General features: G+C 39.3%; 2 protein-coding genes across 4 annotated transcripts in view; both read right to left on the reverse strand.

Moving 5' to 3' along the window:
* Positions 1 to 17,575, reverse strand: part of LOC134677494 (titin-like) — a 56,976-nt gene that overhangs the window by 20,159 nt on the left and 19,242 nt on the right. Inside the window, exons 8-14 of the mRNA XM_063535976.1 lie at positions 17,197 to 17,407; positions 13,626 to 13,691; positions 8,748 to 8,913; positions 8,073 to 8,270; positions 7,674 to 7,804; positions 7,250 to 7,316; positions 6,895 to 7,172 (exon numbers count right to left, since the gene is read on the reverse strand). Coding sequence (XP_063392046.1) covers positions 6,895 to 7,172; positions 7,250 to 7,316; positions 7,674 to 7,804; positions 8,073 to 8,270; positions 8,748 to 8,913; positions 13,626 to 13,691; positions 17,197 to 17,407 — 1,117 coding nt within the window. The remainder of the gene's footprint in view (positions 1 to 6,894; positions 7,173 to 7,249; positions 7,317 to 7,673; positions 7,805 to 8,072; positions 8,271 to 8,747; positions 8,914 to 13,625; positions 13,692 to 17,196; positions 17,408 to 17,575) is intronic.
* LOC134677381 (uncharacterized) lies at positions 374 to 6,346 on the reverse strand. 3 transcript variants are annotated; one of them, XM_063535822.1, is made up of 2 exons: positions 5,531 to 6,346; positions 374 to 4,848 (listed from the first exon to the last, which is right to left on the reverse strand). In XM_063535822.1, exon 2 carries the CDS (start codon positions 4,631 to 4,633, stop codon positions 1,067 to 1,069), a length of 3,567 nt encoding a protein of 1,188 aa, XP_063391892.1. In that variant the 5' UTR covers positions 4,634 to 4,848; positions 5,531 to 6,346; the 3' UTR covers positions 374 to 1,066. The 3 variants fall into 3 exon arrangements, with proteins under 3 accessions (XP_063391892.1, XP_063391891.1, XP_063391890.1); XM_063535821.1 differs by having other exon boundaries at positions 374 to 4,886; XM_063535820.1 differs by having other exon boundaries at positions 374 to 4,886; positions 5,345 to 6,346.

The following is a 17,575-nucleotide window of genomic DNA, read 5'->3' on the forward strand; positions in this document are numbered from 1 at the left end:
ATTGCACAGTTTTTAATTATTTCTTATTCCTTTAATCATCAGCCATCATTGAAAAATCTTTCTTCTCTCTAACCAGATAATCATGTTAAGCATTTGGCTAGCGGCTTTCTAAAACATCCTGATATATTGAAGGTAGGTCCAAATCGAATACCGCCTCTTCCAAATTATCGAAAAGCTTTTTTTTTTAATTATGAATGGGCTTACTCATGGCCACAGACTAGCCGAGGCGTAGACGTGGCCTACGATGGAGCGAGCTCGCCCAGAAGGTGCCTGTTCACTCTTGATTTGAAGGTTGCCGGGTTATAAGAACACGGAAATATACGGCTTATTGCTGTATAAAGTTATGAAGAATAATTTACAGTGTTGTTGAAAATATTATATTGAAAGTTTTATTATTGTTAATGGGATTATTTTACTTCGATATTTAAAAATTATGTGGACTGTATTCAAACGAAATACGAGACGAGATACGAAACGATATACCGTGGAACTTAGGACAGGCTAGGTCAATTGGTAAAAGCACTCACCTTGCTGAGCTGTAGATGACGGTGCAGCTCTCGGTGGAGGCTGGCGCAGGCTTCTCAGACCTTCGGCTCGTCTAGACTTACCTCGAATCCGAGTTACCTGGACCAGCGTGGACACCGAAACGGAGCAGGAGCAGTGCTTCTTCAACTGATTAGCCTTCCACAATGAGTACACACAGTTTACAGACGAAATTGAATCTTTTAGATGAACCGAGACGATAATATTCGAAAATAATAACTAGCGCAGCGAGATGCGCCCGACATGTTACATTTGCGATACGAGAAAAAAAGGGAATATATTTTTTTTTTAAAGTTTGAACGATAATGTTGCCAGGCGAAATTATTTTAAGACTACAATCCTTAACATTTTCCGCCCACCAAAATACAACGTATTTTCCACAAGTTTGTACTGTTATTGTCAACTGAGGATAAAATAGAATCGATATGGCTCAGGGTTTATTTTCCTATTACTATATATTTTTTACTTTAATCTAAATCTACGATAAAATTAATACTTATGACTATATGATAGTGAATTAACACTAGTTTTGCAAAGGTAAGGGACACAGTTTAACTATCGGACGTTTAAGTTCGCCCGATTCTGTGCGAACTGTGACAACACGACAAATCCCGTCACTTCCTGGATGGAGTTGTACCACCCGGCCAATTTTCCACTTCATGGGGCTACATTGCTCATTGACAATGAGCACGAGCGTCCCGACGACAATGTTTTTCTGACCATCGAACCATTTGTGGCGTTGCTGCAATGTGTGCAAATATTCGAGGTGCCACTTGCGCCAGAAATCTTGATGGATCTTTTGTAATAATTTCCATCTCTGAAGTGGACCTAATTTCGCATCTACCATGTTGCTTTCAGGCAATATGGTGAGCGGCTCCAAAGTAAGGAAATGTCCGGGGGTCAAAACTGACAGGTCGTTTGGGTCCGAGCTGACAGGGGACAAAGGCCGTGAGTTCAGCATCGCCTCAATTTGGGTCAAAATGGTATAGAATTCCTCAAATGTAAGGCGCTGAGAGCTCACGACGCGAGCGAGATGTGTCTTTACTGACTTTACACCAGCCTCGGCTAACCCCGAGAAATGTGGGCTGCCGGGCGGGTTAAAAACGAAATTTATTTGTTCTGCACGTGAAGCCTTGGCCATGAATTCTTGGAGCATATTGGATGCGCCAATAAAGTTTCTACCCTGATCCGAGATCAGCCTAGAGCACCGACCGCGGCGCGAAATGAAACGGCGCAGAGCTGCGAGATATGCCTCTGTGGTGAGCTCTGAGGCCAGCTCAAGATGTACTGCTTTGGTGGCAGTGCATACGAAAACGCAAATATACGATTTAAATGTGCGTAGACCACGGCCCCGGGCCAAACAAGTATCAAAGGGACCAGCGTAATCTACTGCCGCTGACGAAAATGGTTTAATTTGATTAATTCGAAACGATGGTAAGTTGCCCATTATTGGAGGAGATGCCACTTTAGGCCGAGCGCGAAAGCACTTCATACAAGATGAAATAACCGAGTTTATAGCCCTTCTTGCCGATAGAACCCAGAATTCTTGGGCTAATAAATTTTGCAATGTTTGCAATCCAGGGTGTATAAACCGGTGATGGTAATCCTCAATGATCAACGTAGTCAACCTGTGATCACGAGGCAATAATAGTGGATGTTTCACATCGAACGACAGGTCTCCTTTAGAAAGGCGACCGCCCACCCTTAGCATTCCACGCTCATCCACAAACGGCGTCAATTTCCGCATGGGCTTCGATAGAGAGTGGGGTGACTTATCTGTCAACAAGCACCGCAATTCTGAAGCGAAAGCTCGCTCCTGGACATGTTTCACGAGAAAGTGAAGAACTTTCGTAATTTCTTCAGACGACAGGTTCGGATCTGTGATTTTCGACAATGATTTTTGCAAGTTATGCATGAACCGAAAACAATAAGCGAAAATACGCAATATGCGTTGTAAAGACGAGGATCTGCTCATAATGTTGTCAATCAACGATATATTAGAGTCTGTGACCAAACTGTAGATTTTTTGCTCGTTCGAAGCAGCTTGATCTGAAAGGATCTCAGATTGCGGCCAAGATTCTTGAGGATTAGACAGCCAAGTAGGCCCCGCCCACCATAGCGTATTCTGGATTAAATCAGCAGGTAACAAACCGCGGGAGCCGCAATCCGCTGGATTATCCGAACCAGACACGTGGTGCCAATTTTCAGGGGGGACGTTTTCTTGTATGTGCGCAACCCTATTAGCCACAAAAGTTTTCCACTTTGATGGACACGAACGAATCCAAGGCAGCGCGACAGTAGAATCTGACCAAGCGTGGATATCATCAAAAGTGTGAAAATCTTTTAGAGCTTCTGTAAACGAGACAATCAAATCCGACAACAAGACAGCAGTTAACAGGTCACATCTCGGGATAGAACATTTACGAAGTGGGGCCACCTTCGTTTTAGCGCAACAAAGACGCACGACAACGGATCCGTCATTTTGAACGACACGACAATAAATGACAGCACAGTAACCCTTCTCCGAGGCGTCACAGTACCCGTGAAGCTGTAACGATACGAAAGATACAACCATTCTACGGGGAATGGACAACGAGCTCATTTCCGCCAATTGCGATTTGAATTTACGCCATTCTTGAGCGATAGCGATAGGAACCTCGCTGTCCCAATCGACACCAGAAACCCATAGAAGTTGAATTAAATATTTTGCGAAAAACACGACAGGCGATAATAGACCCAGAGGATCAAAAATACGAGCGATGTCCGAGAGGATCGATCGCTTCGTACAACGACAATCATTCAAGGAGGTCTTGAATGTGAAAGTATCTTCCTTGGGAAGCCACGACAAACCGAGAATTTTTAACGATAACGATAAATCATGGACGTTTCCGACATTGTGAAGTTGACCTTTAAACGACAAGGGAGGATCAACTTCCACCATGTGACCACAACGAAGGTAGTCGTCCATGAAATTGACATAAGCTGTCCGAAACTGAGGATTCAATTTGAATTTCCTCTCTAAATTTAAGAGACGCTTGAGAGCTATCTCACGAGAATTTGAAAACCTGGGTTTATCCTGAGGGTCGACATAAGTTAATGGTACTACCATCCTACCCTCGGGAGTGCGACAATATGAAGTTTCCATTTGGTTTTCACACGACATTTCTGATTTCGACAAAACGATATTTTTGGGAGGATCTACACTTTCCAGTTCCCAGAAGCGCTTGATATTATTGTCTAATGATAGACTCGACACGAGATAGCACCTCTGAGTATCACCTTCTGAACCTTTATGACAACGAGAACGAGAAGTGTTAACGTTTATAGGGCACTCACCCATTACCAACCAGCCGAAAACAGTGCGGACAGCTATGGGCTCATCTGCGTTGCCCTTGACAACGCCAGATTGTAGTGCAGCAGCGAAAAGGTTGACGTTAACCAACATGTCTATTGGTCCAGATTTGTGGAAAGACGGATCAGCAAGATCTAAATCCTTCAGATGCCTCCAAGAAGACACATTCAGTGGTTCTGGTGGCATATCATGGCAGATCTTGGGAAGCACGAACGCTTCAAACGAAAATTTGCATGAGGAGTCCCCATTCGAAGGAACTATCTCACAATCGACAATTCCAAAAGTGTCAGTCGATGACAGACCAACACCGTTCACCGTTGGTGAATTATTTCTAATTGGTATTCCAAGTTTTTGAGCGCACTTCAATGTTACAAAGTTACAAGCCGAAGCATTATCCATCAATATTCGAATTGGTACAAAATTATTAAATTTATTTTTTATCAGCACGATAGCTGTCGAGAACAAACTTGGTGCATTTGCATTATGCACAGCCAATGCCACTTGGGTCGGTGGAGCTGTTGGTTCCAACTCCTTATCCTTTTCGAAATGCAATAATGTGTGGTGTCTGCGCTTGCAGATGCCACAAGTCACCGATGATTTACAATTTTTAACCGAGTGTGATGGCCTACAACAAAGTATGCAAAGTCTCCTCTCCTTAACCTGAGCAAACCTTTCCAATGGCTGCAGTTCCAAAAATTTAGTACAGTTATCCAATTTGTGCCCCGGTGCGGAACACATAGCACAGTTGCTCACTGGCGGCACAAGGAGAGCAGGCTTAGCCTTATTCGACACTGGCTTACTATACACTGGTTTACTAGATAATGTTAACGACTTACCAACGCTGTTCTCTAATGCCTGGCTCCGCTTTTCAATAAACGAAATTAATTCCTCATAACTGGGAATTTCTGTGTTTGATTCAAGTTGCAACTCAAAAGCTTCCTTACTACTAACATCTAATTTTGACCAAAGTGCATGGAATAACATAAAGTTCCTGTCAGGCAATTGATACTTTGATAAAATTTCTAAGTTTTCCTTAAAGGTTCGACAAACTCTAACTAATTCCGATGCAGTCTTGGACTTCGCCGCCTCACAATTTAATATTTTTTCATAAAATATACTGGCAATCACCCTTTTTTTCTCAAAATGTAATTTTAGTGTGTTATAGGCCATTAAATAATTTTCATCACATAATGGGTAATTTTTAATTAAGTCGAAAGCATGGCCGGTAACACTCGACAACAAATAGTGCAGTTTTTCTACTGCCGGGATATTTTTACTGTGAATCAGCGAGTCAAAGATCTGGATGAACGACACCCAATTCTCAATTTTCGAATCGAAAGGAACTATATTAATTTTAGGTAATTTAACACTCGAACTTGAACCGCAACTGTCACTTTTATTTAACACTTCAGGTTTTATTTCTGCTAAACGTATTTTTATGGATTTTACCATTTGTTCGAACTGTGATGATATTTCTAATTCACTTGACCTATCACCAGCTGGAATCGCCGAAAGCAATTCAATTTGAAAGGCATGAAATTCACTTTCAAGTTTAATTACATCTTGTGAACAATAACCTTGCAGATCGGAACTCTTTATATACTCCATCCGCACGAACGCATAATCCCGACCTACACGGCTCTTGTCGAAACTTTCGGACGAATCCCCACCAAGTGTCATGTTTATTTTGTAAAAATATGTATATTGAATCACTAAAACAACAACAAAACTATTTGATTCGATAACACTGATATGATAGGTTATGTTATGATTTTCAATTGACACTTGTCAAAAATGACAGCTAAAAGTTGCGTTCAGAAACGTAATAAATTCGACACACAATTTTAGTCTATGAACTAAACGCTCGATAGTTTAACTAACGGAAAAACGCCCAAGCCAAGTGTTTCAATCTTACCCTCCAATGTTTTTATGATTTTACAATGAACAATTTATTGACAATAATTGATATTTAAAGCGAAAATAACCACGGTCACCTTACAAGTTATCCGGATCGTGGGACCAAAAAATGTTAATGGGATTATTTTACTTCGATATTTAAAAATTATGTGGACTGTATTCAAACGAAATACGAGACGAGATACGAAACGATATACCGTGGAACTTAGGACAGGCTAGGTCAATTGGTAAAAGCACTCACCTTGCTGAGCTGTAGATGACGGTGCAGCTCTCGGTGGAGGCTGGCGCAGGCTTCTCAGACCTTCGGCTCGTCTAGACTTACCTCGAATCCGAGTTACCTGGACCAGCGTGGACACCGAAACGGAGCAGGAGCAGTGCTTCTTCAACTGATTAGCCTTCCACAATGAGTACACACAGTTTACAGACGAAATTGAATCTTTTAGATGAACCGAGACGATAATATTCGAAAATAATAACTAGCGCAGCGAGATGCGCCCGACATGTTACATTTGCGATACGAGAAAAAAAGGGAATATATTTTTTTTTTAAAGTTTGAACGATAATGTTGCCAGGCGAAATTATTTTAAGACTACAATCCTTAACAATTATAATAAAAGTGTGTAAACATAGAGATTGGTGTAGATCATAAAAGTGTATTGCCATTTCGCCGAGAGTGGGAAGAAAAGAAGGGAAGGGAAGGGAAGGTAAGAACATGAAAATTTTTTGTAACCTAAAAAATTTGTTCATTTATGCAAGAGAAATGAGAATCGTTTCGGGACCTATTTTCCGTTATCTTTTAACAGATGTCTGAAATGAAAACTGTGAGGAACCTTAGGTTGGTAATGTTGCTATCTTATGATATATTTAAATTGTTATTGCTGACCCGACTTCCTGTCACCTGTGGAGAGAACTATCTCATATCTGTACTACTAATGACTGAATTCTTAAATTTTTAATGAAGGAACCTCATTTTATATCAGTTTAATATTTATGTAGATCAGCATCAAATCCCATCACAAGACATTATACTGTAATGGTTTCAGTTGGGGCATCATGAAACAAATATTTAAACCTAGACATACCTTCTTCTGCTTCTCAATTCTTCTCTGCTCGTCCAAGATCTCCTGCTCTTCCCTCTTCATCTTCTCCATTTCCTCGACGCCCCTGGTCATCTGCACCTTTTTAACCTCCTCCATCTTCGTTTGTTTGGTCTCTTCCGTTTTCATTTGCTTGACCTCTACCACCGTCTTCGTTTCTTTCACCTCTTCCTTAATGCCATTTTCGACGACTTCTTCAATTTGAGTCTCGTCTTTTTCTTCTGTTACGTCTTCGATTATAGTTTCAGAGGTTTCATTGGAATCTGAAAATTAGGAATATTAAGCTTTTCAAAATTTGTCGTGAGAAGAGTAATAATATCACTATAATTTATTTACTGACCTTCAATCATCTCGGAAGATTCGATCGCCATCTGTTCTTGTGTCACGTTGTGGTGAGACTGAGCTTCCTGTAAACCAGATATAGAATCAACATCTAGACGAGACTCTCTTTTATCTTCGGTTTCATTTCATACCGCAGTGGTGTCTATCTTCCCACATTTACATAAAATATCGTTTTACCATCTATTAACTGTTTTTTCTTCTGCACACTATCTATCTATCTATCTTTGTGTGTAATTCTGTTAATTATCATCCTAATTGCGTGTTTTCAAATCGCGTGCTGTTCTAATAAAATTGTCTTATCTTCAGGATGTATCTTTAATCATACTTTAAGTAAACATTGGCTATTTGAATTGTATATTTGTAAGTTATTTGGTCTTTCGAACCGGATATGTAAAAAAACCATCTAAACAGTTTCAATATACCTGCTGCGTAATCTGGCAGAGCTGGCGGGTCACCAGCTCCAGGGTCTGCTGGATGACGCCGGGCAGCTGCGCCAGCGCCGCCAGCTGCGCGCGCATCTGGGCCAGCTGCTGCTCCAGCGGTGCGTTGGGGTCTGAAGACAAAAATGGGCGTGATGACCGAAGAGCTGGCGGCTACTTCGCACAACGTATCAGCATTGCGATACAGCGAGGAAACGCCGCCAGCATCCTTGCTACAATGCCTCAAGGGCCTATTTTTAATTTAAGCTAGTTATTAATTTCTTTTAGGAATACCACTGTATATATCTTGCAAATATCTTGTTTGTAAATAAGTGATTTTGACCAAACAAAAAATACATAATATAACAAGTAAATACAAACAAATAATACTTTGACCCTCACCAACCATCCCCTCTACATTCTTCATCAGCTGTTCCGCTATCCTGTTCTCCATCTCGCTCTCGCTGTTGCTGGTCTCCTCTACAACCGGCTCTTCCTTCTTAGTCTCTTCTACTTCTTCAACTTCTGTCTCTTTTGGAGCTACCGACTCTGCTTCAGGTGTTGGTTCCTCTATTGGCTTTTCAGGAGGTAGTTCGATTCCTAAAAGATTTATGAGCCGTTTTTATTCTGCTGTCGATTTTTTTTCGTGAGTTTTCGATAAAATATGGTGGGAAGAGTTCCCTATCCTATTCATCATCATCATCATCATAACTTAAGAGTTTTCATAATAAGCGCAAATTCACCGTGTCCAACAAAGTCTTCCACTGTTTTTTGGTACACAATTTTTTGTCCCTAATTGGGATTTCGTAGGTATTTATTCCAACCAGAATGAGAAACTCTTAAAAGCAGCCCAATTTTATCCAATTCTTACAAAATAATACACGTTCATAAATTCATAAATTATATGACAATTTTCGCTTATAGTTTGAGTCTCCCTTCCTTTCTGCCCTTCTGAATCTAAGTATTTGCCAGGTTGCAACCTGTGCGTTTGTATGAAATGTAGTTTTAATTTGCCATGAAAAAAATTAAAAAATTAAATTATTCTAATTTAACATAAGCTCCGCAACCACAAGTTACCTGTCTCCTCCAAATCCGGCACCGCGGTCTCCGGCAGATTATCAATAGCCTCCAGAAACACCGGCTTCTCCTCGGGTATCAAGATGGGGGGTTCAGCCTCCACCGGGGGTGGGGGTGGCTCGTTCACCGCACGCTCTTCCCACGGCAGCGGGCCCGTGTTGAAGTCCTGAGTGGGTGTGGGGGTGATGGTTTACAATTGTAATGGTATTGAAATGCTGATGTGATTATTTAAGCAGCTGACTATTTGGCGTATTTTAGTGGAGAATGAGTGAACGTTCTGAGCGATACGATAAGTTTTCTTGCCAAGCGCTACGTCAAGAATGGCGCTCCTAGGTATATGGGTCAAACAGATCACTGTGTTACGTCTTTCCTGTAGACATACACAAGAGTTAAGGGTTATAAAGGTTAATTTTCTTATTTAACCCTTATCCACGTGAAAAGATCCTCCTTTTATTTAGAGAACTATGATAAAATCATTACTTACATGTCCATAAGCTGATATAATTGCCCACAGGCGGTGAACGCATATATTTAGTATGGAAACCGCCTTTAGGAACATTACCGTTCAAATTCTCGGGCCAAATTAGCACACATACAAAATTACGCCTACATTTAAATAAGACGACGCGTTTACAGAGCCTGTAATCAAAGCTGGTAAACAAAATAATAGTCATCTTTTTTACACTAATGGTACATAGCTAAGTGTAGATGAAATGCATATAATGTCAATAACTACCAATCAGCGACATTAATCCGCTAATAACCTTCTTGCTGTACGTACTGGCCGCTGAGAGTTTGGGGTTCATATTTGATTAGAATATGACTTGGACAGGGATAGGTTTATGCCATACATTGAAGAACCAGTCAAATAATACACGTATAATAATTTAATGCAGATTAAAAGATAACTAGTTAAAATGTTGTTGTGAAATGACAGACTAACTCAACATAAGTAAATATATCATTGTTGTATAAATGTATTCCGCTATAATAAGTATTTTGTATATTTTATTATAAATTTGTATGGCAGTGCGAAGTCACATTCAGGTATCTTAGTCTGTCCGTTTTTCTAAGATCAAGTACGCCATTGTAAATGTATGGTAAACTTGATCTTAGAATTCGGACTGGCTATACAGCCTGCAAAATTTACATGGGTAGGTACACGAATCGGGTCAAAAATATTTGAATAGGCGAGTCACAATAAATCCCCACTTTCAGTTCCAATGGAAATATTTTATATGTATATAGCCGGTCAAGCAAGTTTGTCAGTAGAAAAAGGGGCAAAATTAAAATTTTGTATCCCACCCCCGTTCCACCACCCACACCCGTTCCACACCCGTTCGCGCGCTTACATTTTTTAAATTTGCAGCTCTTTTCTACTGATGGAAATGGCTTGAGAGAGAACCTACATATATGTGACGGTAGAGGGTGGATTCGAATGATCAACATTTTCAGATAATGTGTGTATTTGTTAAATTAATTCAGTGGAAGTGTATCTACATCTAGAAGACCGGGTATGATTATCTCACGAATTATATCTCATGAATAGAACATATTCTAGATATCTTTCCAGGCATCCACTTAATTTCATGTCTCTCTAATTGGACAGCTTTTTTCCATAGTTCTCTGCGAATAGCATCTTGTGGAAATCTGAATGAAAAGTAATGTAAAATGATAATATCAAATTTGATTATTAATTTGAAATAATTAGGTAGTTTTTTACAGCTCCATTTCATGAAATAAAAAAGGAGAATACAAATCTGTAAGAAAGAATTCATTACTACATTTATAATTATATAGAAAATACCTAAACCAAGCACAAGTTAATAAAATAGTCTACTTCATTTGGCATAACACCATCCCTATTATCCTCGCAATTTAAAAAGTCGTATGTTGTTATGAAAGTCGTATGCAGTTATTACGTTTTAGCTTAGCACGGTAGTATTGAAAACAAATCGTTATGTTTATTCCAAATTTTACTGAAGTTATCTGTTTACTACAAGTGAAAAGTGATTCCACTATCCTTGGTATGAACTAAAATAACTTCTGCACCACTTCACGACACATGAAGACATTTTTAATTACAAAAAAACGTTGTTTTTATAAATCAATTTAGCCATCCGTCACTGACTGTCATCTCGGACGAACTGAAGTTGCGAATCGAATAGTTTGTAAGCACCGCCTACAATCGAATAGTTTACGTTGGGTCATAACTGAGCGGACAGAATACTTCCATGTATATCAGTTCGCTGCCCACAGGAGAGAAAAATGTACAGTTCGCGCGAACACACTAGTTTTCTCTCCTGTGGGCAATAGTTAACTTCTTTTCGTTCTCTAAATAAAAGGAGGATCTTTTCACGTGGATAAGGGTTAAATAAGAAAATTTACCCTTATAACCCTTAACACTTGTGTATGTCTACAGGAAAGACGTAACACAGATTTCTGTTTGACCCAGCCTCGCGCGTTAGTTGACGTTCTTGGCGGTCCAAAGGTTAAGCAGCTGACTAGTTGGCGTATTTTAGTGGAGAATGAGTGACCGTTTTGAGTGATACAATAAGTTTTCTTGCTAAGAGCTACGTCAAGAATGGCGCTCCTAGTGATATCGGTACCTATATGCATTGTCACTGCCAAGTCAATGAAAACTTAGCGTGATCGAAGTATTACTGTGTTATGATTTTGGATGTCACGTAAAGCTGTGATTACGCTTGCAGTCTCTAAGTAGCTTTATGGAATTGTAAACAACCTAACTGCCTACTCATATGGCATAACACATTTGGCATTCGGCATAACATAAAGTGGTAACAAAAAACAAAAGAATATAACACTTATTCAATCTATGTTGAAATTCCCGATCACAAGCGAATGCATCATATTTTTCGTGAGAAAGCTTAAAGCTGTGAAGCAACTTCACGCTGAATTATTTATATACAGTTGAAAATACAATTAAAATTAATGTTAATGGTACAAGTACGAGTACTTACTTTCGGTTAACAAATCTGGAAACTAAACTAATGGGGCGAAAATGCAGAATGCGGATATTTGCGGATATGCAGGCGAAGTCAAAATGGAAAAATAAGATAAAGGTGACATTCGGATGGCGACTGCAACAACATTAGGGCCACCCCACATCTAGCGTCCCTCGAGCGTCGGCGTCTAGTCAGCGCCACTCAGCGCTATGGAAAATGACGTCGCTGCGCAGTTGCGTCGACGTTGCGTCGACTTTGCGTCGAATAGCGGCCATAGAATTGTAGACACCGACGCTCGAAAGACGCCAGATGTGGGGTGGCCCTAAAGGCTGGAAGGAGGTTGGCTTATGCCGAGCACTGACTATCAGTCCGCCGGACGATATCGGCCGGGCAGTTGTTCGGAACTGTCAAATTTTTGTTCTAACTGACAGGCCGATATCGTCCGGCGGCCTGTTAGTCAGTGGTCGACTATACGCTAGAACGGCCCGAGTCCGGGCCGAGGCATCCGACACTTCGTTTACTATGACGGCTGAACGATGATCACATGATACTTTCTATTTATATAGAAACCGAAGTGTCGGACGCCTCGGCCCTGGCCTGGACCGTTTTAACGTGAGTCATCCTTAATTTTATGTCCTGTTCCTATAGCAACGTCTTGGCGTAGCTATAATACACGTGACATATTTTGAGTAGGTACAAGTAAAGTAAACGTACTAGTGCTCGATATGCTAATGCCCAATAGATGGCACCCTGCTGTCACCTCTATTGACAATGACTTAAGTCAAGATGACATGTACTGGGTCCGCATCGAGCATCATATTACTCGTATATCTTTCTCTTTTAAAACTCACGATGAACTGTACAAGGGCGTTTTCTAAAATAAATATTGGAAACCCGATTCTCACAGATCCTGGTGTTTTTGGGTTCTTTCAACTCAGAATCACTAGCATTATTCAAACCTGATGATAAAAAAACTTGTCCCAAAAATTTGTATGAAAATTGTACATTCCACTACGTCACGCACATACAAGTGAAAATTTTTCTCATAATAAAACGTGACGTAATGGAATGGACATTTTGGGACATCTTTTTTTAATGGAAGGATGGAGAATGCTGTCGATTCTGAGTAGAATGAGCTCAAGAATGTCCAGATTGGAAAAAATCAGGTTTTTGATATTTATTTTAGAAAACACCCACAAAACAATTGATAGTTGCAAGTACTCTGGATATATTTTATTCGTCGAAGTTTGGCCTTCATAACTGAGTACACTAGGTACAATCGCCATCAGATATATCGGAGCGGCCAAGGCGTTCACAATATCTGAACACGCAATCTATCGCCTTGACAATAGAGACGTGCTCAGATATTTGTGATCGCTTCGGCCGCTCATATATATCTGATGGAGATTGTACAATGAAGCCGTTATGACCTTTGGTTTGGTGTGTAATCAATATAATTTCAATCATTATTTTCTTTTAGTAATTAATACCTACCACTAGGTATATATCTTGTTTGTAAATAAATGATTTTATGATTTCAATTTAATTATATTTACAGTAAGATTTTACTTATTTTGTTATTGTTTATTATTCTCTATTTTTACAAATTATATTTGTTTATTAAATTATTAATAAGTATATTTCATAAAACGATCTTAAGTTTAAGAAAATTTAAATAAAAACACTAATAAAATGTAATTAAAAATAAATATTAGGTAAACTGCAAAAAGAACACACAAACACACTGTCTACATGTGTGTTTGTGTGTTCAACGGGCAATAAAAGGTAATTAAGGCTTAGGAAGGATCCAAACGCATTCCTTATTTCATTATTAACACTTAATTTATTATTAATTTAACAAATATTGTTACTTTATTACAATTTGTATGTCTGTCTGTCTTCACGCGGTTACCTGCGGTTTGTAATCGGGCGCTACCTTGGGTTTAGGCTGTTTCACTATTTTCACTTTGTAAGGCGACTGAAAAGAAAAAAAATAGTATTATTTTTAATGTTCTTACGGAAATCTTGGGGCTGTGGGGAACTAGCGCGCGTCGCCTCTATGAGGAAATGTCAAAGCGCCTCATAGAGGCCTCCGGTGACCAGAGGGTTGGCCTATGGGCCTGATTCGGATTTCGAAATAGACATCTATTAGATATCTTTTAGACATCACCAAGATACGATAACGATATGTTTAAGATCTAACCTGTCAAATTTGACATTTGCGCGATTCTGGAGATACTCTTGAACGATTTTCACAGGATATGACCATGACTTAGAGATCCAATTCACATCTAATAGATATCTTACTCTATCTAACGTAAAAGTCACGTTGGTTGCCCGAATTGCGCTGCAAAAGAGAACTAGTTGATATCTAAACTATAACGTATCTAGAATGGATCTAGTACGTGTCGTCTCTTGTGAATAGGTATCTTGAAGTTCGTATACGGCAGTATATTTTGCCCAAAGGATCAGCATTGCCATCCAGCGGGGCAATGCGGCCAGCCTTCTGGGCACCCTATATACGGACCATGACTTAGGACAAATTTTATATTTATAAGTTTTAGTGTTATGTCGTAAAGTTGTAAAAATATTAGAATAGAAAAAGTTTATTCGTGGCATAAATAATTTTTAAGAAAAAAAAACCGACTTCTATGGGGCCCGGTGACAGATTATGGTAGATGGTGCACTATGTAGTTAGAAAAGGAGGTAAAACCAGTACTTTCTAGTAGCATTTCGTTTCCGTAAGGGTCGTAGTTCTAGCCTAACCTAACCCACTTCTCTGATTGCAGTTCGGTTCTGTGAGGATCGCAGTTCGAACCTAAATCAAACTCACTTTTCTAGTAGCATTTCGTTTCTGTAAGGCTCGCAGTTCTAACCAAACCTAACCCACTTTTGTCCGGTTCTGTGAGGATCGCAGTTCAAACCTAACCTAACCCACTTAACGGCGCATGCGGTGCGTTGTACGGGGGTTTGAGCGGAAGGGGTTTGGCATCATCATACTTTATACCTACATTTTATGGTAGGTAATAATCATAGCGGTTTATTTAGTTTAGGTATCATAGTGGTTTTCCGGGTCAAGGTCTGGGTCTCTGAGTCCGAGTCCGGGTCCGAGTCCCGGTCCGAGTGCGGGTCCGGGTCCGAGTCCGGGTCCGAGTTCGGGTCCGAGTCCGAGTCCGAGTCCGAGTCCGAGTCCAGGTCCGGGTCCGAACCGGATCCGGGTACGAGTCCGGGTCCCAGTCCAAGTCAAAATCGAAATTCGAAATCACCAAACGTGTACCTACTATGCGTCGTTGAAGAGTTCTGTTCTGATCATCATCGGCAGTCCCACTTCATCAAATGCGACAGTTTTTAGTGTAAATGCTTGATTTTATGATGAAAATACAGAAAATTCTATACGTATGCCTTTAAGATTTGAGGAGTTCCCTCGATTCCTTATGGATCCCATCATCAGAACTCGTGCTTGACAGAAATGTGGCTTTAAAACTAAACTTGCTTAACAAACATAACGAAGAGGACAAATCGCCTAACGTGAACTATGCGTCGTTGAAGAGTTCCGTTCTGATCATCATCAGCAGTTCCACTTCATCAAATGCGACAGTTTTTAATGAAAATGCTTGATTTTCTGATGAAAATACAAAAATCTCTATACGCATGCCTTTAAAATTTGAGGAGTTCCCTCGATTCCTCATGGATCCCATCATCAGAACTCAAGCTTGACAAAAATGTGGCTTAAAAACTTAACTTGCTTAACAAACATAACGAAGAGGACAAATCGCCAAACGTGAACTATGCGTCGTTGAAGAGTTCCGTTCTGATCATCATCAGCAGTTCCACTTCATCAAATGTCACTTTTTTGGATGTATATGCTTAATTTGTTGATAAAAACCCAAAAATCGCTATATGTATGCCTTTAAGATTTGAGGAGTTCCCTCGATTCCTCATGGATTCCATCATCAGAACTGGATTTTGATAAAAACGGGACCAATCTGTATGCATATACATACAATAAAAAAAAGAATTTTGAAAATCGGTCCAGTAATGACGGAGATATGGAGTAACAAACATAAAAAATAAAAAAAATAATAAAAAAAAACATACAACCGAATTGATAACCTCCTCCTTTGGGTTTTGGAAGTCGGTTAAAAATAGGTAACAGACAAAAGAGAAAAAAAAGAGGAACAAAAATAAAAAAATTAAACTTAACATTACAACACATATCATTACATAACAGAACAAGTAAATAGCCACGAAATGGTCCCGACTCAGCTAAGCATGGTGTTAGCCTTGATGGGCCAACGCTGGTCTTCCGTCGGGGCCATGGACGAATGAATCACGGAAACATGACATTTTAGATTTCGTTAAACCTTTGAAGTAAAATTAAATAAATACAATACAATCTTACGGCACATTTTGTTAATTCCTACCAAATATTTAGTAGAGCATTTTCGCCTTATTAATATTATAATAACTGCTCTGCAAAACGATAACTACTTCATAATATATAGGGATTTTTGTAGGGTTAAATGTTAACCTATACCTAATTCCCAATCATCATTATAAAAAAATGTTAAGCAAATATGCTACGAATAATGCTAAAGATCATCTTTTGATTATGTAGCTATTTTAGTAATTCTAAGATATTATATAATAATAATAACTACCTGTAAATGACCTAAAAATACACTATATGTGACTACTTATCCAACTGAAATGAACTGTCCAAAATGACCACTATACAAACATAAAATAATAAAAATAGAAGGTCCAGATAAAAATTACCTAAGTAAATTAATTTAAGATTTTTTTTTTAATAAATTACCTTTTGACAAACACACACACTGGCACTTTGATCGAGACTGAATAAAAAAAACTTCAACAATTTCATCGGCTGCCAAAATAATTACCTTCTTTTGCTTTATTGAATTGGTGCCAAGGTGAACATCATCAACAAGATCACGCACGTTACTATGTCAATAGTCAATAAGGAAATAATAATAAATGTAGGTAGTAAATAGTGCATGACTCAAAATGTGACAGCCCTGTGTCAGCGCCAAGATTCACACTAACACATTGAAAGCTTCGCGCGTAAGTGAACGCGAAAGGTATTGGTGTGCGTGTATTAATTGCGTCAGGGTTGTCACTTTATTACTTAATGTGGACATTGTAATACATTATAGATGCGTGGCCGCATTGGCATTTTATTGACCTGTGTATCTTTGTACCTGTTCAAACTAATGTTCAAGGTCAAATTAATTTAAATCGTTGTTCGTCTCATTGATTCGTCTCTCTAAATTTCTAAATCTATAACAAAACACAGTGGACCTTTGATTGTGTCATCTTATTTCGAATTACAAATATACAAATAGTCTGGACGTTTGTCCTACTGCGTTATGTTATATTTAAATCTATAGGTACCTGTTTCATGATTTACGAATAAAATATTTATAATAAGAAGTACCTTAGGGGTGTCAAAATAATCTTACCTCTTTTACTTCGTCATCATTAGCCGTCCATCCGTGGTATCCAAACTTCGCTTTAGGCACCGGCCTCGCCGGCTTCTGCAGGAACTTGGTCCACTTTCTTTCTTCCTTCTTTTTCTCTTCTTGAGTCTTAACAAATTCCTCGTTCAAAGCTTTGAGGACTTCAGAATCTTTTAGGGATTCCACTATAGGTTTGATCTTCTTGAAATCGACGCTGGAATCATCATTGTCTCGATGCATATGCGATTTTAAGACTCGTGTCAGCCTGTTTCGCCATTTTGTTTTTCGCCATTTTGTGTCGTCGTGTGTGTTGTGGAAGAAAAAGTTTGTTTTAGTTTTTTTTTGTTATTTCAGCTAAGTGATTGGCTAGATATTGTGAAGC

This window comes from Cydia fagiglandana, chromosome 26, assembly GCF_963556715.1.
Source record: "Cydia fagiglandana chromosome 26, ilCydFagi1.1, whole genome shotgun sequence".
Lineage (NCBI taxonomy): Eukaryota > Metazoa > Arthropoda > Insecta > Lepidoptera > Tortricidae > Cydia > Cydia fagiglandana.

Excerpts from the sequence above, each read along its gene's own strand:
- LOC134677381 (XM_063535821.1), bottom strand. The coding sequence starts at position 4,879 with ATGTTATTCCATGCACTTTGGTCAAAATTAGATGTTAGTAGTAAGGAA.